At 38.4% G+C, this 21,926-nt stretch overlaps 2 protein-coding genes across 9 annotated transcripts in view; one reads left to right on the top strand and one right to left on the bottom strand.

Annotated features, from left to right (window-relative positions):
* The window catches only part of LOC141908908 (neprilysin-like), a 37,308-nt gene extending 23,990 nt beyond the window's left edge, over positions 1 to 13,318 (top strand). For 4 of the 6 annotated variants that reach the window (XM_074799190.1, XM_074799185.1, XM_074799188.1 and 1 more), the window contains 14 exons: positions 243 to 376; positions 932 to 1,025; positions 1,521 to 1,649; positions 2,231 to 2,329; positions 2,652 to 2,729; positions 2,981 to 3,084; positions 3,198 to 3,256; positions 3,802 to 3,853; positions 4,654 to 4,721; positions 8,504 to 8,634; positions 8,884 to 8,949; positions 9,142 to 9,249; positions 10,406 to 10,482; positions 12,237 to 13,318. In XM_074799190.1, the coding sequence (XP_074655291.1) occupies positions 243 to 376; positions 932 to 1,025; positions 1,521 to 1,649; positions 2,231 to 2,329; positions 2,652 to 2,729; positions 2,981 to 3,084; positions 3,198 to 3,256; positions 3,802 to 3,853; positions 4,654 to 4,721; positions 8,504 to 8,634; positions 8,884 to 8,949; positions 9,142 to 9,249; positions 10,406 to 10,482; positions 12,237 to 12,336 (1,299 nt within the window). In that variant the 3' untranslated portion in view covers positions 12,337 to 13,318. Of the gene's footprint in view, positions 1 to 242; positions 377 to 931; positions 1,026 to 1,520; positions 1,650 to 2,230; positions 2,330 to 2,651; positions 2,730 to 2,980; positions 3,085 to 3,197; positions 3,257 to 3,801; positions 3,854 to 4,653; positions 4,722 to 7,088; positions 7,157 to 8,503; positions 8,635 to 8,883; positions 8,950 to 9,141; positions 9,250 to 10,405; positions 10,483 to 12,236 lie in introns of those variants that run through there. The other 2 variants (XR_012619645.1, XM_074799191.1) reach the window with 2 other exon arrangements.
* A 57-nt stretch (positions 13,319 to 13,375) lies between these two features.
* LOC141908909 (rho-related protein racA-like) lies at positions 13,376 to 21,411 on the bottom strand. 3 transcript variants are annotated; one of them, XM_074799193.1, is made up of 11 exons: positions 21,314 to 21,360; positions 19,082 to 19,289; positions 18,685 to 18,853; positions 18,154 to 18,296; positions 17,962 to 18,070; positions 17,700 to 17,887; positions 17,124 to 17,313; positions 16,395 to 16,628; positions 15,409 to 15,512; positions 14,805 to 15,044; positions 13,376 to 14,105 (listed from the first exon to the last, which is right to left on the bottom strand). In XM_074799193.1, exons 2-11 carry the CDS (start codon positions 19,280 to 19,282, stop codon positions 13,893 to 13,895), a joined length of 1,791 nt encoding a protein of 596 aa, XP_074655294.1. In that variant the 5' UTR covers positions 19,283 to 19,289; positions 21,314 to 21,360; the 3' UTR covers positions 13,376 to 13,892. The 3 variants fall into 3 exon arrangements, with proteins under 3 accessions (XP_074655294.1, XP_074655293.1, XP_074655295.1); XM_074799192.1 differs by lacking the exon at positions 21,314 to 21,360 and adding an exon at positions 19,897 to 20,075 and having other exon boundaries at positions 13,377 to 14,105; XM_074799194.1 differs by lacking the exon at positions 19,082 to 19,289 and adding an exon at positions 19,897 to 20,221 and having other exon boundaries at positions 13,380 to 14,105; positions 21,314 to 21,411.
* Between the last annotated feature and the right edge of the window lie 515 nt (positions 21,412 to 21,926).

Here is a 21,926-nt window from a genome sequence, read left to right as displayed (position 1 = left end):
AAGAATTAAGACTGGGCTCAGTTGAACAGCAAACGTCAAACCATAGATTTTTATGTAAAATTTCTTTTTCTCCAATAAAGTGTTTTTCTGGGACCTGTTTTTTTTCTAAATTTTGAACATTGGCTGATCCTCAAAGACAATCAAATCCTCGGGAAAAATCATCGAACTAAATATACGACGTGCGTTGACTTTTCTGAGAATTAATCCATTTTCTAAATTTTTAACATGTTATATCTTCATAGTGGGATTGGATGACGTATTTCAACCGGATGTTCAATGTAGTGAACCATACGATCAACGCCTCGGAACCAGTAGTCGTCTACGCGCCTGAATATCTGGAACAAGCGCTGCCAGTCATTTTCAGTACGTCAAATAGGTATGTACGATCGCTACAGGCTGGATTTGAGGGATGGATTATGGGGTCCGGATCCCTGCCTTCTGATAGAGATTGCCGTTTCTGACACGATCGTTTGAAATCAGGTCGCTTGCTGGTTCAGGTTGTTTGCATGATTATTTGGATGAACCGGAACCGAAAATTCCAATTATGTACTTCGATCTAGATACAAGCTTCCGTAAATTCGACCGCCGATTACCTAAATATATATGTCACTCCTTATTTCAAGATTTTGAAAAAAAACTTGCAAATTGGACACTCCAAAATAACAACTTTTCTCGGCTAGATTTCATCAAAATATCTAATACCTATGGTGGAACCCCACTCGTGGCTCTCGCTTTGTTGACTTATCAGCGAAATGTGCTTCTTTTTACACCCCCACTCTCCAATTTTCCTATATCCACCCAGAGAAGCTAAGGTATAAAATTAATCTAAAATTAACGCGAATCCTGTTCGAAGTACATGTATATAGGCCTACATAAGAAACGCTAAATCTTTGTATCGAATCGGTAGTGATATTGATTGAATATCTTTCAGGACTGTGGCAAATTACTTGGTGTGGCGTATTCTGAAGAACAGGGTCAATAATTTGCCGTCAAAATACCGCGATATCAAAAACAGATACGACAAGGTACGGACGCACCCGGAGGGTGTGATATCTAGTAAAAATACTGATATATGAAAAAAATATTAACTTGCCGGGTAAACAGTGGAGAGACATTTTTTGTTTTCCGCGAGGTAGCCATTTTTATTTGCCCGTGTGCGAACCAAACCTTGGCTTAATTTGTGAAACGCCAAGGCGTCAAGCCTACAATTAGATGAAGACGGATAACTGCTGCCGCTAATTCTGCCTGAAAACGCCAGCAACCTTCCGAGGTGTCGGTACTTGGAAAACCTAGAGCTTCAATCTTTGCCGTTATATCGAGTCCAAACTATCCAACCATCAACGCGACCTTCTGCCACCGGAACAAAAATATCAGAAAACAAAATCCCGACTAAAGATTAAAGACTAAAGACTAATTATCCGCAATAACACAATAATGCGTTCTATGAAACTGATTCCAGTTCTTGAAATCGTAAATGTCTCAAATATTGATGATTTCAATTCTAAAACTTGTGTTTGCAGGTTTTATACGGTACCGGTACAGAAAGACCAAGATTCCGAACGTGCGTCGATTATACGAAGGAATACCTCGGAATGGCGGTCGGGCGAATATTCGTACAAAAACATTTCAAACACGGGGCTAAAGCTGACGTAAGTTCAAGCAATTCAAGTAGAATCTATGCATGTAGCATTTTGTATAAATTTATCTCAGCAGAGGCTAGAAAGGACCATTCGGACCATTTCCATTTTTCCAGGAAAACTATCGTTGTATCAAAATACACGGGGTAAAATAAACGAATTTTAAAATGATTATAAAGGTAAATGTCTTCCTTGGGAAAGATGCATTCGAATCCACTAATAGGGAGAATGTAGGTATAGAGGGAGTGCAAATTGACGTGACGGCGCGTCATTTTGGACATCACGCGTAAGCAGTTAACTGAAGTAAAACATTGTCGTCGTTCACTGCTTACACGTGTCACAAAAAATACGCGTGACGTCCGTGCATTACTCAGTTCCTCGGATATGAATTGAAATTTGATTTTATGGTAAACACATTGTAAATGAACAAATCTAAACTGTAGCGTCAAATCGAACAGAGGGAATATTTTTATATGGTGTAGAATTAACATCAAGCGACATTTTGTGGAATCAATTCGCTGAACAAAATGTCGAAATTGTTTGGAAGAGCTATTCTTGGAGAGGATGTAATTGATGCTGAAAATACTTTGTAGGCTGAAGCTATGATCGCTAACATCCGGCAGGCTTTCAACGACCTACTATTGTCAGTTGAATGGATGGACGCCGATACGAAGAAAGTTGCCAAGGAAAAGGTATTGACATTAAACGGATTCGCTTCGTAACAGCGCAAAATAGTGCTATTCCCAACACACATTTCCTGAAGCTAGCATTTTATCAAATCTTTAACCTTTAAAGTACTTGTTTTCGCGTATACTTATTGGACGTAAATAACTTATTGGACGTTACTGTAAATACATTTCTCGAAATCTTCCTGTTATTTCAAATCCTAGTTCTTGTAAATCTTTCAATCGCCGTCTCGTAGGTTCCATCAAGCACGAAAAATGTTTTCATTCTTATTTACTTAAAGTCCGAAAATAAAGCAAGATATTTCTAGGATATGATTGCATATTTCAGGCAGACGCTATCCAGTACAAGATAGGATATCCGGAAGCAATAATGAACGACACAGCTCTGAACGAATTTTATAAAATGGTAAGTTAATACAAAAATATCGTCTCACTAACGATAAAGCTTTTGAAATGACAGTTTTTAGATCTAAATCCTATCTAGATGAGACAAAAATTGTTACTGATTTTTCGCGTCATATTTCATTATCTTTACTCCGCAAAATAAAGAAATAAAGAATAGTTATCATGAACATGTGGCTCGTCAACTAAATCGGCTGATAATTGAATAAACCCAAAACGTCTCACCCTTGATTCCTCGCTATCTTCTCTTCCCAGCTAAATTACGACGAAAACAAATATTTCGAAAATGTGCTCGTCAATTTGAGAGAATTCGTGTTATCTAGTTTGAAGAAATTGAGAGATCCAGTCGATAAGAATAAGTACGTATATTTCAAATGGAAAAAAAATCCGCTTTCATGTTATTCAATATTTGATCTGTATATCTATATATCTTATATATTTCAAAATCTCATTTGCCTTCATTTATTATTAGGTGGTCCACGACCCCGGCAGTTGTAAATGCTTTTTATAGTTCCTCGAGGAATCAAATAAGTAAGTGAAAATTCCGACGTAAAAGCTTCTTTTCTTTATGATTTGTTGACAAATCCTCGGTTTTGCAAACTTTCAAACTCGTTAACCTTGTGTACGAAGCGTGTTTACATCTTTTTGACAACTTTTTTCCAAAGCGTCGAAATAGCGGTGTTGATTAATAAAAACAGGTCAGACTTGTTTGATGAAAAGTCAAACGGATGTTTTTGACGTTTGAAAGGTTGAAAGTCTTGCTCTTTAAGCAAGAAAATATCTGTTGACGCAAAGCAACTTTGTTCGGTATCCGGTAACTTTTATTAGATTTTTCTTAATACTACATGATATCATGCAATATTCTTTTTACAAGAATAAAAAAGATTCCTTTTTTCTCAATTAAAAAAGTGGGATATTATGTAAGCAAAAATATGTCGATATTCATCTACAGATAAAATAATTTCATATTTTTGAGAATTTCAGTATTTGTAAGTGGACGCTGTCCCATTGCTGTTATTCTGATACTTCGTAATGTATTCATTAGTAAGTGGTGCATTATTTTATCTATTTTGCAGTGTTTCCCGCTGGAATTTTGCAGCCACCATTTTATAGTCAAACATATCCAAAGTAAGTATTGAAACTATTCAACCTCAGACACCTCGGTTACCTATAGCCTGTGTAAATGTATGCCATTAATGAAGCAAACATGACAAAGAATGTTTTTTTTTCTATCGAGTGTTATTCTCGTAAAAACCATCAATGCCTAATTTATAGCACTTTTTCATTTTAACTTAAAGTCCAGACCGTACAAACCCATATTCAGTCGAATTAAGAATTTTTGACCAAATATGAATATAGATTGAAATAGGGTAACGACGTCCCATCCAAACAGCGATATCTAGAAATGATTCATGTAGGAAGTGAAGATTGGAATAATATAGATTCGGCGAGACAGTCAGGGCTTGAAGACATACACTTTTCATACCATTCCGGTCTCTTAACTATAATCGATGTACATGATATAGTAATTACCTGACGCCCGCCTCGACAAAAGAAAGTGCAGAATCAGGGTTTCGATTGGGATTATTTTGTCGCGTATTTTCCCCCATTGGTTTTGTGCAAGAATGAGTAAAAAACAGTTAGAGTGAACATGTTTGCGAAACGATTTTAACCTTGTCTAGAAGTACGAAGACCTGCACGTGAAGTGATCCACTATGAGGTGATAATTCCCTGAAACCCTCCGCAGTCAATTTTACAACAAATCTCAGCAGAAAAATTATTTCCATGCACTCAAATCACCTTTCTTTCTAATAATTATGATGATAATAATAATAATCATAATAATTCTAATAATAACAACAACAATAATAATAATGATAATAATTAGTTGCGAAATCTGCAACGTTCTCCGCATTCTCTTTGTATAGGTCCATGAACTATGGCGGTATTGGGATGGTTATAGGTCACGAAATCACTCACGGGTTTGACGATGAAGGTGGGTGGAGATTTTATCATCAGTATACAACATTTATTTAAACTAATTTCGCACCGTAAATATACGTACGAACATCTTTCGATCTTCGCTTAACGATAACCCCTCGCTTGTCGGGTCCGGCGTCGCTGATCGAACCAATCATCGAGTAGATTTTCAGATCGTTAGTGAACAGTGCGCGAACGACGTTTCACGGCCTATATCATATCATCTATGATGATTGTACAGTTAGTTCTTCAAAATCGCAAAAATTAATGTATATATTCTTTATTTCATTACTATATTTTAAGTCATCAGCAGAAATGTGGCCGAAAATAACGGCTCTAGAACTGAGTCGTGTCACTTTCGGGAGCTCCTTAAGCGATGATAGCAACTTGGTCATTTTCGGGGCTTCGATGCGTCAATACCGTGGATATGTTAAACTTTGATGAAAATATCACTTTCTTTCCTTTCACGTATATTTTTTTTCACGAGATTCAAATTCTTGTAATGGCTAAGACCAATTAGTTGGCAGGACCACGTTTCAAAAAAGGTTTAAAAACCTCATAAACCGATTTTATTTCTTCAATGATTCAGTTGTTTATCTTAATACGATTTAAGAGTTAATCTTTTTTCGTGAGGCTGCACCCTGAATTCTTATCGGAGCGAAGACATTTGCTTTCGAGAGAAAGTTTCGGCTTTTTAATTAAGTATCAATTGGAATAGAATGTGTTTTACCATCATGCACATTTGGGTCACTTCACTGCAGGTCACTTGCGTATTTTTAGCCCACTTGGGACTTTAGTCCCAGCGGGCTATTGCGTTCACTTTTCGTCCGTCGTCCGTCCGTCCGTTCGTCCGTCCGTAGACGGAATCCAGTTATTTTGGGAAGTTTTGAAGACGCTTCAAGGTTATGTCTTGATATTTGGGTTACACATGTATCTACCCTAGACACATCTTCAGCCCAAAAACTGGCCCTGTCAGATTCAAGATGGCTGACTGGCAGCCATTGTTGTTCGCCAAAATCAGCACTTTTTACACATTTTTGAACTTTTTGAGGGAAATTTTGAAGACGCTTTGATCAATTACCTTGATCTTTCGGATATATGTGAATTCCCCCAGGGCCCATCAGCATTACAAAAATTGGGTCGATCGGACTCAAGATGGCCGTCCTATGACCTTTTTAGTGCCCAAAAATGTTAATTTTGGCCCAAATTCTGAGTCCTGTAGCTTCCTACTGGTTTATCATTTCTCATTGCAATTTGTGATGGGTATTCTTTGGAAAGGGATGTTTTATACCTGAGACAGGTATTTTTCATCAGCCAATTATGACGCAATTTGCGGCCATCTTGGTGTCAGCAGTACTCATTCGTAAGTGGGAAAAAGTTTTTCCACATAATATTGATACCTAAGCGTATTTTGTTACCACAATCATTTAAAAAGTGGTAGCTCATAACGTGTTCTATGATTGTGGTGAGTTTCAAGGTCATTGGTTTTTGTATATGGCCACCAGGGGGCGTTGAATAATGCAATATCTTAGTATTTCTATATTATTTTCGTATCAATGCATATTTTGTAACCACAATCAATTGCAAAGTTGTAGCTCATGACATCATCTATGATTGTGGCAAGTTTTAAGGCCATTAGTTATTTTATATGGTCACCAGGGGGCGTTGAATCGTAGAATAACTTAGTATTTCCTTATTATATTGGTACCTAGGCATATTTTGTTACCATGATCAATTACAAAGTTATAGGTCGTGACATGTTCTATGATTATGGTGAGTTTCAAGGTCATTGGGTTTTGAATATGGTCACCAGGGGGCGTTGAATAGTAGAATAACTTAGTATTTCCATATTAAAGTGGTAACGAGGCATATTTTGTTATCACAATCAATTACAAAATTGTAGCTGCTGACATGTTCTATGATTGTGGTGAGTTTCAAGGTCATTGGATTCTGTATATGGTCACCAGGGGGCGTTGAATATTGAAATTGTTAGATTGTTGAGCATTTGGAAGTGGGCATGGTGTCCCTGGACCCCTAGTTTACAAAGCGACCAAAACGGTCTGCGACATTCAAACATATATATCGGAAATAATTCTGGTGAATCGCGGCCAAAGATTTGTTAAACTTCACCCGTGAATTTTTCGTTAAAAAAGAGGTTTTAACCGGTGCAACACGTGTACAACTACGCCAGCGAATCTAGGCCCAGAACTTTGTGTTGAAATTCGAATGCGAAACTCCCCAACGCACAGCTGTGATCGAACTTGTAAACGACACTCCCTCACATTATGTCCGTTTGATTTGATTTCATTATTTGCCAAAGAAATAGCATGTTTATACCGGACGTTATTTTAAACGCATTTATCTTTCTACTATTATTGTGTAGGTCTCTTAGTTTCGGTGGTATTGGTGTGGTGATTGGGCACGAGATTACCCATGGGTTTGATGACCGAGGTAGCCCTTCTATTTTCTGTGCATGTTTTTTTTCTGTCCCGCTCGAACCGCCGTGTTCCTAACGCGCGTGCGCGCTATCATGTCGTCTATCCACGTGCCTCGTTCGCGTTGGGCGATCGCTCTTATTCACGTAGATATACTTATTCCATAGATGAAATGTTTGCCTTTCATGTACCCCGTAAAATAATGGCGGTTCATTCGTCTCACACGACTCGCCGTTGCCGTATTGCTTTCGGCATTATGCCTGATGTGACTAGAGAAACCATTTCTTACTTCGATCTCTACGTATAAAGAACCCCCTTATCAATAACGCTGCTTTCGCTAGTCAGCTATTCTGTTAGATACTTTATGCTATCATTTTCAACGCTTTACCACCCATATTCTTCTATAGCTGTCGTTCGTCACGAAACATGTTATCACCACAGAACGGCCCTCATTCCACGAATTAATAACATGTTAATCATATTCTATCACTCATTCGATTTTAACAATTCAGATGTATCACTATGCAATTCTACCAGGTGCATTTCTTCACATCCTTTTTTTCTTCAACTTATTGCGTATCGCAACAATTTCCTTATTCAGACGTGAACATTTTCTAGTATGTTTCATTTTTCGGCCTCGTCCCGTCTCCACGGTAGTGCCGCTAAATAGCTTGCATAAACCTATAGTAGAAAAAGAAGCAATCGTCTATAATGATTTATAACGTCTGCTTGTAATCAGAATGCACAATTCTTACGTAGTCTGGGGATGTAGGATAAATCCAAGAATGCTCTGGGTTTTAGAATACCAGTTTCCACTTTTGCTTTCTGCGTTAAACTCAAACTAACTAAAGTTAACTCATACATTATATATTATACTATATATTATATAATGTATGAGTTAATGTAATGAAACCTAAACTTGTCCTGTGAAACGGGTGCCAGTTTTACAGAACAGTTTTAACTTCATTTTGCGGAATAGACTAATAGTGGCTTAATCCTCTGGTTAAAACTGTAATGTCGTATATCCCCAGAACGCGAGTTGTTTCCACCAAAAAAGTAACACATCTAATTTGCGAAATGAGTCTGATCAAAATAGTTCTACGTCGGCTCTAGATGTACCAAACTCACTGGTTTAGGACTAATTTCTTTGATAGGAAAATATGCCCTAGCTTTAGCTGCCTGGGCGCCGCTTTGTTTATTTCTGAATGATTGCAAGCTCATGGGTCAGGATGATGTAATTAGAAAACGTGCACATCGTTTTTACTACAATGGATTTCATTCGTATCATACTAGAACCTTCAATTTAATCGGCTATGTACCCGTACCTTATTGTTCATATGTACCATATTTTTGTTGTCGACAGGTCGTCAATTCGACAAGAACGGAAACCTGCAACAGTGGTGGACCGAAAGTGCAATCGGGAACTTCAAGACGAGAGCCCAGTGTATCATAGACCAGTACAGTAATTACACGGTTCCGTCTATTAATATGAATGTAAGTGCGACCCAGAATATACAATTCAGATATTATATCTATTTTATTATTTTCGCCTAATTTCCCCGGGCTTTGCATTACATGCGAATACAGAGTTTGAGGTCCTAGCCCTTGAAAACGTCTTAAATGTATTAACCTCAACGAACTTTTCAAATAGTCCGCAGTCACTTATAGGTCGACGATTTTGATTGCGATACATTTTAATATCTAAAAAATCTAGAAATTCTGATCAAATGACATCTTTTGCAGCTTAATGGTATTCAAACACAGGGAGAAAATATCGCCGATAATGGCGGCTTAAAACAGGCTTACCAGGTAGGCGAATTCCCGGCTCCTTCTGCTAAACTGGCCTCAATGAGTTATCAATAAAATATTCAAAACAATGAATAAAACTCGATGACCAGAAAATGATATTGGAATCTCGATGAGAAAAAAAAACATTTCTGCCAAAAAGAGTAGTGGAATGATTTTTTGCCGTATTTATAATCATGCTATATACATGTTTAGGCTTATCGGGATTGGGTGAAAACAGCCAGGAACGGAATAGAGGAGTCGCGATTACCCGGCTTGGAACATCTCACCAACGATCAGTTGTTCTTTTTGAACTTTGCTCAGGTAATAGAAAAAAAGGATGCTTTTATCTCTATATGATACGTAATAATGTACGTAAAAAATAAAATGATATAAAAATGCATTGCAAAAAATCAAAATTGTTAATCATTGTATAATGCTGGTTTTAAGCGTATAAAATACACCATACCTTTGACGTTCATTGTTTCGTCTGTTTTCAAACCCTATCTATATACGTATACACTTCCGGAACCGCGCAGCTGACATGATGACTCACTTTACATCGGATTACCCATCTTGCTAAACGTGTACGATTTGATTAGGATTTCATTCAATCTGCTGAATTTAATTCTTGCAAAACATTCCTGTCAGCTGGTTCGTTCGGGGAATTGTAAATTTTTGAAATACGGAATAGGCCACCGAAATAGTGTGCATCGAAAAATATCATTATATAGTGTTTCGGAGACCTAGGCTGAGCATGATGAATGCTGGTATTATAGAAGTGTAGACACGTGTTTTTGTGTTACGAACACACCTTAGTAATTTGTTCATGTTTTACTAACAAGAAAATCCGTTTTCGTTTGTTTGTTGTTTGTTAGTTTGTTTGACTTTTATGGTTTATCACACTCGTACTGGCTATATGCAACAAAAATTGGCTGGGAGGTTTATGACGCAAAATGAGGGAACCCGGTTCTATGATCTTGAAATTCCGAGTTCAATCGCTCAAAATAAACAAACTTCTTAGGAAAATCCGGTAAAAAGTTCTTGGCTGCCTAAGCTTGATACGATATACATTGTACGATTTGAACGCCGTGTGCCCAGTGCGAGTAGTGGTAATGTTTAGGCTAAACAAAAATGATACCTTTTTTTCCGCAGCGGCCGGGTCATTTTGTGAAATACAATAAAATTTGTAATCAGTTCATTTAATTTCTCTAGCTACCGGTTTTGTAATGGTAAAATGTCTCACGATTTTAGAAAAAGTACAGGGCTCACTTTTATAGACTGGGGCTAACTCAATTCATTTTCTGTCGAGATAACCCCCAGGTTAAAGATTATACCAGTCTATAAAACCGAGTCCAGGGTATCAGGCGGCTGGCCAGGTCAACTTTTAAGCTAAGCAGAAAGGAGAAACAAGGTATCGATTTTTTTAGCCTGTCGTTGTTACGTAGATGTGCTAACGTGTGCGTGGTTCTTACATTAGGTTTGGTGTGGCACTTTACGAGACGAGGCTTATATTAACAGAATTAGTACAGGTCGACACAGCCCCGGTGAATTCAGGTATGTCGGTGATAGATATCCTTCCCAATTACCCCTAAAATGGTTGAAGTGAAATATAGAAATCACGTGGCGTACCAACAAATTCGGTCTGTACCAAGGGCCACTTACATTTCCAGCTGAACTAAGGCGTTCACACTATGGCTAGTCATAGTCCGTTCTATTTTGGCCCATACCTGGAACGGACCAAATTCTGTGCTTTCATTCACGTTTTCGACACTGGTACAGCTGGACACAACTCCGTGACTAACCATGGACAAGCTTTTAGTCCATAGACTTACAGATAATGAAAGCAAGGTTTCTATTCTTACATAGGAAAACGTCCGTCCTAGAAACTTCAACGGACCTGGAACGATCTTTTAGATTGTTCTAATGGAAAGGAACAAATTTAATGAATTCTCGCTAAGTGTGAACGCTTGATACGATTTAGATTGGAACGTTCTAAATAACGAAGTTTGAACACGGCTTTAAGTTTTCATTCCAAATGGCAATCCGAGAAAGTCTTCAACATTTTGGCGTTCTGTCAAGAGTTCTCTATTTCGACTTCAATCGCGGGGTAATTTTAACGCGCACCACGCATGCATGCAGTAGCAGTCACAGCATCTCGTCTGATTAATCCCCGTATATTATCGTCTTCGTTCTATCGTCTGCGTCGCGTAAACCTTCTTTTCCTTTTCGCTGCACTTTTTATAATCGGTAACGACTCGAAAGTTTCGAGAGCTATGAAATCACGAGAAACGTACACTTAGAAAAGGGATATCCATCCCGAATGCTTTGTTTTTCAAATTTCGTTTAGTTTTACGCGTGTGATCAATGCTCTTTAAGCTTCAGCTTCTATATGCATATTTTGATTCTCTTTACCTAAATATTATCTACTATGACGCGCAGGTGTGGTGCGGTAAGGCCCGACCAGAGAGCTATGTCGGCATATTACGTTCCGGTCGACACAGCCCAGGACGCTTACGGTAAGACTAGGACACATACCACTCTTGAATCAAATAGATTTAATTGTCGAGACTGCAAAGGAGACGAGGCTACCTCCATCGATCGCCAGAGAAAGCCGCGATCACACGGAGACGATTTTGTCCTGACCAAAATGGCACGGACCAGACCCGAGAGCCAAATTTGGCTCGTGTCACTCGATACTGGACAATACTCAAACAAAGCGAAGCGAGTATCATCCGGAACCAGTTGCAATTCAAACGCGATCATTATTTTGGCCCGTGCTTAAGTCCATCTCTCGGCCTGATCCGACGTTGTTGGTCGAGCCAAACAAGGCAAGGGCCAATTTGGCAAGTTTATGTGAACAGTTGCCAAATTTGGCACGGGCCAAAAACGCTCGCGTGATCGTGGCTCTTTCCGTGCCAGTCTATGGAGATAGCCATCATATGTAACTGGAGCAAGTTTTATTAAGAAAACGTCGATATAAATCTAACGATTCGGTAGAGAATTTGAGTAGAATATCCAACTTCAGATCGTGGTGGATTTCGCTTCTTATCTATCGACTGGAATTAGTCGTCCTATGCCTATAGCTTCCATTAGACCATGAACATAGAATAATTGCTTCTTCCCGGCAAAACATATATATTTAATTTCACCATTTAGCTTTTGCGGTATTTTAATTTAATTGTATACGTATCATATCTTATCCAATTGAGTATTTCAATTAAGAAATGCCTCGATAATTTCCCATGGTTCTAAATGCATCAACCGTCTGAGCATAGAAACTAAACATCTTGATTTATGGACATTTTCAGAGTTATAGGCTCGGTATCGAATACTAAAGAGTTTTCCGAGGCTTACAGCTGTCCGTCAGGCTCGCCGATGAATCCGGTCCATAAGTGTCAAGTTTGGTAATCAAAATGGCCGACGTCGTCTGCCGACCAAGTCTACCGAGCACGTGGATATTCATTTCTTTTTGTGAAAGAAAATCGATCTTGCCATCGTCGAGAGTGGAAAGAAAAACTGATATACATATATGGATGGCTGGATTGAATTTGTTTCTTATTTCAATACACAGATGATTATATATTTGAAAACTAAAATCAAATAACAAAGTAATTCATTTGCGGCGACGAATTCGGTGCGAGGTTTGAAATGAATTGGTGAATTGACTCGTAGGATAGTAGATTTGTTAGAGGCGTTTCTTATTAGGAGATATATTCAATTCACTCTGTAATGATGTACATGTATATACATATACAAACATGATAATTGTACATATTGTTATGTAAAATATTTTGAATAATTAATGTTTTTCGTGTTTATGTCGAAACGCCGACATAAGTGGTGTAATAATGTATATCGTACCGAAACCCTTGAGATATGTGTCTTTTGATTAATTTTGTACCTCCTTTGTCTGTCTAATATGCGTGATTTTTGTACAGAAACATGTTCAACAAATACTTTGATAAGAATGATAACCGTTCTGTGGATAGTAAATTTCAAATGCATGTATTTTTGCAAAATAGGTAATCATCGGGGGCTGGTTTGATAGACTGGTATTGTTTTCAACCCGGGGTGGTTTACTAAAGTGAAAATGAATTGAGTAAGCCCTAGCGTCAAAGATAGTACCAGCCTATATATAAACCTGGACCCGGGTTTTTACCGATGGATAATTCGAGCCCAGAACCAGTTGTAGAGTCGCGCAAAATTCTAACCACGAATCTGATGCTTGACCATGAATCAAAATTACCTATTTCTAAAAAGGCTCCGGATATATCTGTTAGGAAGAATGTGGTATTCGGTTAGGTCTGGGCGACATTTTCGAGTTCACCTCACTTAGTGAAAGTAAGTCACTTTGAAACATCATCCTTGCAACGAAAGAAATGGGTTTTATTCGTACGAACTGCAAAATATGTATTATACATGTATAAGTAATATCATCGCAAATTATATCAATTCAATCACACTCTCGTAGCCGTATTTAGATGATAACGAAACGATTCAAGTTTAACGCGAAAATAATGAAAATTACAATAGAAAATATAATGTCTGCCGAACGGTGATGACGAAAATGATATATTGTTTTAAATGGTAATCTGGAAGCTTTAAAATGAACACTGCGATTCTACTCGATAAACTATATATGTACAAAAATCGTCTATCATATTATCACAGATTTATCTTATTCGAAGACATGAAATACTTATTTTATTTAAGCTATGTACACACAATGTATTTAAAGATAATAATAATAATAAAGTGTCATTGGTCTTCACTATCACAAACAGTATAAGCCGTCTTATTTTATGAGTATTTAGATCGATCCGACAATGCTGATTTCTCGGATTTGTGCCATATGCACAGAGCTACCGTTTTAGGTTTCCGCGAAGCGGCTGAACCCGCATATGGCCTCACTCTGCCTGGAAATGTTCCCTTTTTATACCCTTCTCTAAGGACAGTTCGTGTGATTACATGACCTGGCATGATTCGCCTTGTTTTGTCATCTGAATTTCGTATTCTTGAACTTCGTTCAGATACGACACTGGCGGCCAGCGGTGCTCCTCGACGTGGTCTAGGAACTCGCCTTTCAAATTACAGAAGTCGGGCCTGTTCTCGAAGGCGATGTAGTTACTGCTGATGAAATGTAGACACCACGTTACTAATTGCTCGGCGTTGTGACGCTGCAAAATACAAGAAATTTGGAGTGAATAAAGATATCTTCAGGACCGCCGAGGTAACTAACGTTCCCTCACTCCCAGCCCGGCCATTTCAAAAGTTGTATTTTACGCTATATCAATATCTTTCAATCGGGGCCGTGAGAAGAACTTGTCGAAGGAAAAGTAACTGAGTGAGCGTTCTTTTTTCGAGTTTTATATATTGTGCACTATTTCACGTAGAATTTTCTCGAGGAAAATTTACTTCGCCTTCGCTTCATTTTTGTTACGGAAAAATCCGATTTCGTCTTCGGGAGTACAAACGTTTCGATCGGGATACCGGCAACGCGAGGATCCAGCAATAATCCACCAGGATCGCTAGTGGGCACTGCCTCTCTCGGTAGTGGTGAGTATCCGCGCCTGTCAATATCCTTCTACATTTCAATTAAAATTCGAATCGACTTTTCTCGTTAGTGAATCAATTTTCAGTGAAATCTATACCATACACTGAGTATTGATAGCTGATCTTATATCTATCTGATGACACGTTTATTTTTGGATTTGGAAACCTAAATATCAACTTCAATGATAATTTTCGGATTTGAAGCCTAAAAGTCGAGTTCAAATTTCATTGAAAATAAACTGGTTTTCACTATGAATAACCCAGTGTTTTGTTGCGCTATCGGGTGAGTGCCGGTATCCCATTGTCGTATAGGATGCACTTACTTCCGACGTATAGAGAAGCGATATGACGTCTATGTCGGCTTTTTCGATGTTTTTAGTCACGGCCCTGTCGACTTCTTTGGTGATGTACAATTCGCATAGATTAACCAGTCTCGGCACGCAGTACTGATCGGCCAGTACAAGAATACCAACCGAATCGCCATCTTCTATCGGCGCGTGGTCGGTATATAGAAATTCCAACAGAGCTAGAAACGTTTCTTCATCAACATCGGGAATTTTTATCTGAAAAAAAACGAAATACATTTTGGGAGGGTTTTTTGTTAAAGTTTAATAAAGATTGCAATAACTAAAATTTAGTTGTTTGCCATGAAGCTTTTTCGACCTTCGTAACTGGCTAAGATATAAAATATTACGCGCAAGGAAAATATTTTGCGGCTAAAAATTAACCGACTATACGATCTATTACTCAGTATTCGTTGTATGTATTTTGATATGCGTGAACTGGTGCAACGGTATCTTATTTCGTGACCTTTAATTTAACCCAGAAAAATCGAAGAATCTGTAAATCCGGGGCTAGGAGACACCTTGTGGTTTCAACGGATGTTTGCTGGTATATATGTAAAGGATCATGAAATGGTGTCGTTACCTCGGAGCACGATTCGGTCCCTTCGTTGAAACTACCGCTGAACATCGCCGACAGTACTTCACATCGTGCCCCCAACACAGCCTTATGAGCGTATACCTTCGTATCTAGAAACAAGAAAACCTAACTTGAAAGTTGACGTCTTGGATTGAAAAAAAATACATCACATCTACTCATGTGATTACTAAAAATGCACAAAAATCTGCTAAATAAGAGTCATGAAATTAGGTTTTATGACAAAATTAAGGCCAATATTCACAGTTGTAATTGGAAGAAACCGTCAATATTGATGACGTAGTACACACCGCCCCGTAATATAACGCCTTGTAGTGATCAATGTATAAACCAATTACTGTAACGGTGTTTACAGCGTCCAGAAATCCAAACTTATGTCAGTAAATTAAATGAATTGTTTTAAATCCCTTTCTGTGCGAATGTTATTCGTGGAAATATTTCGTTCAATGATTCAAAGGGAATTACGCATATTCATAGATCGGTTTTAACTTCAAAACCGCGTGCTGGAAACGTGCATTGGAAGTTTGACTCGCAATTACTGAAAAACTAATGAAGATAAAACCACTCATAAGTAAATATTGATCCTGAAAATTCACAAAATTTGATTGAAATTTGTTAGAATGACGAACTTTTGAATGAGATGAGTAATAATTCAAGTTGAATTATTGGAAAGACGATATGTTTATAACTTCACCCGGGCGCATTGTTGCATCAACTTTATGAATGAGTAATATCATAAAGCAGTTAATTATCAGCTGAGTTCATCGATAATTTTACTTTGTTTCTATCACAATCCAATCCAGAGATATGAACGAAATAAGAAAATTAAATTAGAAGAAAAATAGGGACAAAAATTCAACAATGCGGACCCAGCGGTTACCAAAAATCGTGGCACCTGGGAACTGTAAAAAAAGCCTTGTACGAAACCGGCTCTTGTTTAAAAAAAACAAATGTTTCGTAAAAGATGAAAATACCGTTCAATTTGAAGATGACGTCAGCGAGGTGCGGTTTGTTGAAGAACAGTTGTTTCATGCGCTGGCCGGTTTCGTCATTTAGATACGTTCCGATACTAGGGTTCAGAAATTCTTCGTCGTTGGACTGGTTTTCGCAGATATTTACCAATTCGTTCAAGGCGAAAATGTCGGCGGTATTTTTCAGATTTTCGATTTCCTCGTCACCGGGAACGCTGTCGTCGAAGTTAGGCAAACCTTTAAATAAAGGAGACATTGAAGGGACCCGGGACTTGACATTTTGGGTATCTGATAACTAGTCGGTAGTCTGGTCAAATATAGGGCGATATAACTGAAAATCAATTACATTTGAACGATAAGAAATTACAAAATTGACTCGGACCTAGTTCCACAGTTTTCGGTTAAGATTTGACTCAGAATAAAAGTATTCCAACTCGAGATGACGTGTGCAACCTGGTCCCGGTTCTCGCATAGATCAGGGTTGTTTATACAGTAGACTCGGATTTCTCGGAACCGTCCGACATCGTCTGAGTGTTGAGTTTATGAACCATGGCAGACAATTGGGAATTTTTGGATTTCGAGTTATTTGATTTGAAAGGGTTTTCTGAGCGGAGCGATATTCCGAGATACGGATCGGAAGTATGCCAAGTCAGTAGTTCCAGTCTACAAAACCGGATGGCCAATAGATGGTGCTATCACCCTCTGAACCGGCCTAGAAACATCAATATTTACCGCTGTAAAGGTATTCTAAAATGTAGACGAAATTCTGCGGTGCTATTTCGTCGGAAATCGTAAATACAGTCCGTTCAGCGCCATCTATTTTCTCGTTCACAACACCGCTTATTCCTCGCACGCTACCAGCGTTTATAGCGTCTGGCGAAACTGCCTGATACTGCGATTTCACTTTCGACAACTGGTTTTCCTGTAACACGAACCGAGACTGTTGGAGGCAAGTGAGTCTAAATTCTAATCAAAACGACATATCTAGAATGTTAGAGCGATCGGTGAGCATTTTACCATCAGCAGAATAAAATATATCCATTTAAACTCCAACCATTTCCATGGTATATGGAGGAAGAAACAGTGTTCACAATTGATTACAAAAACAGACAATATCGGCATTTTAAAACAGACCTTATTTTACAAAACCAAATGTATGTATACTATTTACAATACATATACTTTTGGAGGAATCTGTATACATCAATGCCTATTTTGACACCGGTTTGGCACCACCTAGTGAGCAAAGATTGAACTTATTCTCAAAGGAATATCTACTAAGTTTTCAACGAAACATGTATTCTTCACCTCAACAGCTTCTAATCCTAAAGCTCGTCTGAAGAACTCGGACGCACTGGCGAGTAAAACCGCGTGGGCGTCGAGTCTTTGGCCGTCGTTTAACAGAAACGTGACGTCACTGTGGCGAGGACTTTCCAAAATTCGTTTCCAATCTGACGCAAATCTGGACGTCTCAACTTCAACCACAGGTGCTTTGCCTGAAATAATCAATAACTGTAAGTAATCATAAGCGAATAACGCTCAGTTTGGCATACGTAGTTCATGTTTTTACCAGCAGGGGGCATGATAGGTGCGATCGGCAGCGGTTTTCGCTTGCGCCCGAAGCCACGTACTTTCCCTTTCAACGATCTGCGCGATTTTTCGAGTTCAAATTCTTTAATCTATAACATGAATTGATATATTTATAATCGACATAAAGCTTTTTCGAAATAGATGGTCAAGCATAAGAAGCCCGATACATTACCGCTGCTCCAAACGCTTCTTTTAGGCCGGCACTAGATTTCGCACTAGTTTCGAAGTACTGGAATCCCAGTTCTTTGGATAACTGCTGAATGCTCTTAGTTGAAACTAATGTCCTCGTGCTTGCATGGGCATCCCATCGCAAATCTAAATGGGGACATTGTGGAAATTCACACATGTACTGGCAGAAAAATTACATCAAAGTTTCTTTTTTCTTGTCATTTAAGATAGTGGGCTGGAGAATGTAAAAAACTTTCAAATTGTGGATAAATTGGAATTTAATTTTTTTTTCTATTGAATTCTTTCGCGGGCGAATCTTTCTATAAACAGAAACGCTGGGAAATAGAATGTTGACGCTTAATTTAAAATGGCTCAATATCAACCGCTTACGATAAGACATTACGAATCATTACCAATTAAGAACCAATCAAAAGGCAGTGCAGAGCAGAATTGATTAAATAATGGAGAAACAAATTGGAGTATCATTTTTCATTGCGAAACGTGATTTGACCGTTGGATTGACTTATATACACACCAGCTTTGCACCCAACGATCAAACAGGGTACATTCGGGCAGTGACGTCTCACTTCGGGGTACCATTTATCTCTGATGTTTTCGAATGAAGTCGGACGGTCGACGCTGAAACACATCAGGAACACGTCCGTTTGCGGATAGGACAACGGCCGTAAACGATCGTAATCCTCCTGAAAATTCAATTGGAGAAATTATAGATTTTCCGAATGAATCGAAACAACAAGATCCGAAATTATCACCGGGATCAATTAGTCCAAGAATTCCAAACCCTTTCGAGATTCGAACCTAGTTTTTGGAGGCTGGCGAAACTCTCGTCCGATTACCACGATTTAAGCGCATAATATCGATTTTCTCTCGGGGAAAGGTTATACAGAGAGTGATGTATACGAGATACATACCGGACCCGATTCAAATAGACTGATATTGTATTTTTTTCCGTCAATGGTCACCAAGGCGTAGAGTTCAAAACCGAGGCTTGGGTCCATCCGAGCTCCGTATTCGGGTGGAATACCATCATCGGCGTTCGCGTGAATTAACATGGATTTACCGATGTTGCCATCGCCTGCCAGTATTAGTTGCATGCGAGTCACCGTCGCCATAGCGGTGCTTAAAACAAAATAGATAAAAGTTTCCATACGACTGTGGTTCATTTTCATTGGCGACTTAAACTCACCGCGACGCGATTGTTCACGATCGCCTGTGACGATCGCGCCGCAATGCGTCGCACATGTTCTATATTTTAGCGATGCGACGTAACAATCTCTAGAGTAGTAGCAATAGAGTAGTCGCACTCCGACCTAACGCCCGGCTTTGTTCGCTACGGGATGTTTCTGTCCCCATAGAAAATTACGCAATTCTAATGCAGTTACGTACTGGTTGGCCCAACCGGACTTTGGACTTTTGGTGAATAACAAAACTAAAAATGTGTCTACAAAAGCCAAAAGAAGTCGTTTTAACGTTCAAAAATGATCGTTTAGACTTCGATGATGGTTTCAAGGTGGCGGTTTGAATAATTAAGGCTGCAGACCTGTATTACAAAATCACTTCGGGACCACTTCCAATGTGGTGCACCTCACTCAATTCGTGGTAATCGAAAGACGAAGGAAATGTGAAATGTGTTATTTACCCGTATCATATACACTACCATGCAAAATCGAAAAATCATCCACACGAGACGATAAACGAAATTTTTCGCCGAAAGCATCCTACTTACCTGCCCTGCAGTGTCCCAAAGACCAATGTTGTATGGTCGGCCATCTATGAGCATATTCTGTGAGTAATTATCAAAGACAGTCGGTATATATTCACCGGGAAAACTACCCGTAGCGAACGATATCAATAGACAACTTTTACCGACGGCACCATCGCCCACTACCACTAGTTTTACATTATCACACACGCCCGACATCTCTTCGCGGTTTGATGTCTTAATACAGATTCAGAAATGATATTCAGGATACACAGTCCTCGGAATTAGAATCGGAAATCTTCCGGGTTGACACCAAGTTTTGCTTTGATATTCTTCAGTTTTATAAAAACTGAAAAAATTATGATTGAAAATTGTGAAAAGCATATAAAACTACATATTGATGATCCTGAAAACTTCAAAAATGCCACTTCAAATTTGTTAGAACTGTGGGCTTTTGAATGAGATGAGTAAAAGTTGTACATATTTTCAGAAAGACGATTTCAATATCTCCAAAGAGATATGAACTAAATAAACGAATACAAATGAAAAAAAAATTAGGAGAAAATTTCAACAAAGCGATAGAAACTAAGTTGCCGAATATAAATTTGCACAATGTATTGCCAGTTCTTCCACATATTGGTCAGTTCTCTGTCGCAGAAAATTAAGAGAAAATCTATTTTTGCCACAGCGCAAAATCTTTCGCGTCCCTAAGAAAATTTAGTGTTGATTTTCGTACGACGCTAACTCGCAGAAATTCACCGGAATTACTAGGCCAAATAGCATACAAAATTTCCAAAAATGCAAACCTTTCTACTTCGCCATCTATCGGAAAATGCATAAGTTACTGAACAGGTTTTAGCATCGCATGTGTGTCATTAATTTATCAAATAAGGAAGTTATATTATCGCGTGTTTATTATTCGTAGGCTACATGGTTGTATTGATAAATCATAAATAATTGCCAACATAGAATACCGCTGTCCATATGAGCCATAAAAAACTAGGATCTATTCAACATTAAGCGCATGAATATTAATTAAAAATTGTAAACACATTGAAATGACAGCATCGTTGGAAATTAAATAAAACATAACGATGTCTTAAAAACGCATTGATTTCACCCCGGAAGTTAGAATTTAATGAAGGAACGAATGAAGATAAATCTGCATCCGTTCGTGGTTGGACGCCAGTAGAAAGATTTCTAATTTCATTAATTTCAAATATATACATTGTATATACCAATTTGGTTTGAATCGTGCGTCAAGAGTGAAATAACTGATTATGAATGAATTGAGAAATTAAAACCTAGCAATAACATAATAAATATCATAACAAAAAATCATAACATTGTATACATAAATCTGTGAACCGTATTTACTTTTTTCAAATTAACAAAAGTATCACTCTAACCAAGCAATTATAATCTGTGAAAGAATTCTTACCTCTGTTTGATTGCGATTTGAGAGGAGGATCCGTGTCCGTCTAGCTCCAGACTGTCGAATGAATAATGCTCTGACTGGCACGGCGCAATCGTTATATACTTCCAGAGCTATTGCTATTTATAGCTCTTCGCTGTAATGTCTATTTTTAGAATGTATTTCGAGTTCGAGTCCCGCATTGCAGACTTCTGCCGCGTTAGTGTTTCACAGTCGTTTTTATTTTGTTCCCTAACTGATTACGTTAGTAGCGCATCGGTAAACGCTGACCGATGCTGACCCCTGATTAAACCGTAGTTGCAGAACGGCGCTACCTTTGTTTAAGTAACTTTTGAATAATACATTATGATATAATTAGATAACCATATTCCAGTTTTCGTTTATTCAGTTAGCTTGGAAATCAACGCTGGTATTCAACAGCCCTTAACGTTAGTTTCATTGATTCACATGTATTTCACCAGAATCAGAGAACAGTCGTGTCTGTCTATGAAATGAACTGAGATTGATATCAAAGATACTTAGTTTCGTTAGTAAATTCCTTAATGTGTTTGTCCGTTGAAACATCATGGCGTGAACGGAAAACATTGAAGTGGGTTTTGGCCGAGCGGAAGCGAGAGAC

The sequence above is a fragment of the Tubulanus polymorphus genome, chromosome 7 (assembly GCF_964204645.1).
Source record: "Tubulanus polymorphus chromosome 7, tnTubPoly1.2, whole genome shotgun sequence".
NCBI classification, from domain to species: Eukaryota; Metazoa; Nemertea; class Palaeonemertea; order Tubulaniformes; family Tubulanidae; genus Tubulanus; species Tubulanus polymorphus.
The sequence above is the reverse complement of the archived record's forward strand: the minus strand, read 5'-3'. Positions and strand labels throughout refer to the sequence as shown.

Coding starts and splice junctions, on each gene's coding strand:
- LOC141908909 (XM_074799192.1), bottom strand. CDS start 19,940: ATGGCCGACCATACAACATTGGTCTTTGGGACACTGCAGGGCAG. Junction 18,297..18,684: donor GATCGTTGGGTGCAAAGCTG/GTGTGTATATAA, acceptor GTCCCCATTTAG/ATTTGCGATGGGATGCCCAT. Junction 17,314..17,699: donor TAGGATTAGAAGCTGTTGAG/GTGAAGAATACA, acceptor TTCGTGTTACAG/GAAAACCAGTTGTCGAAAGT.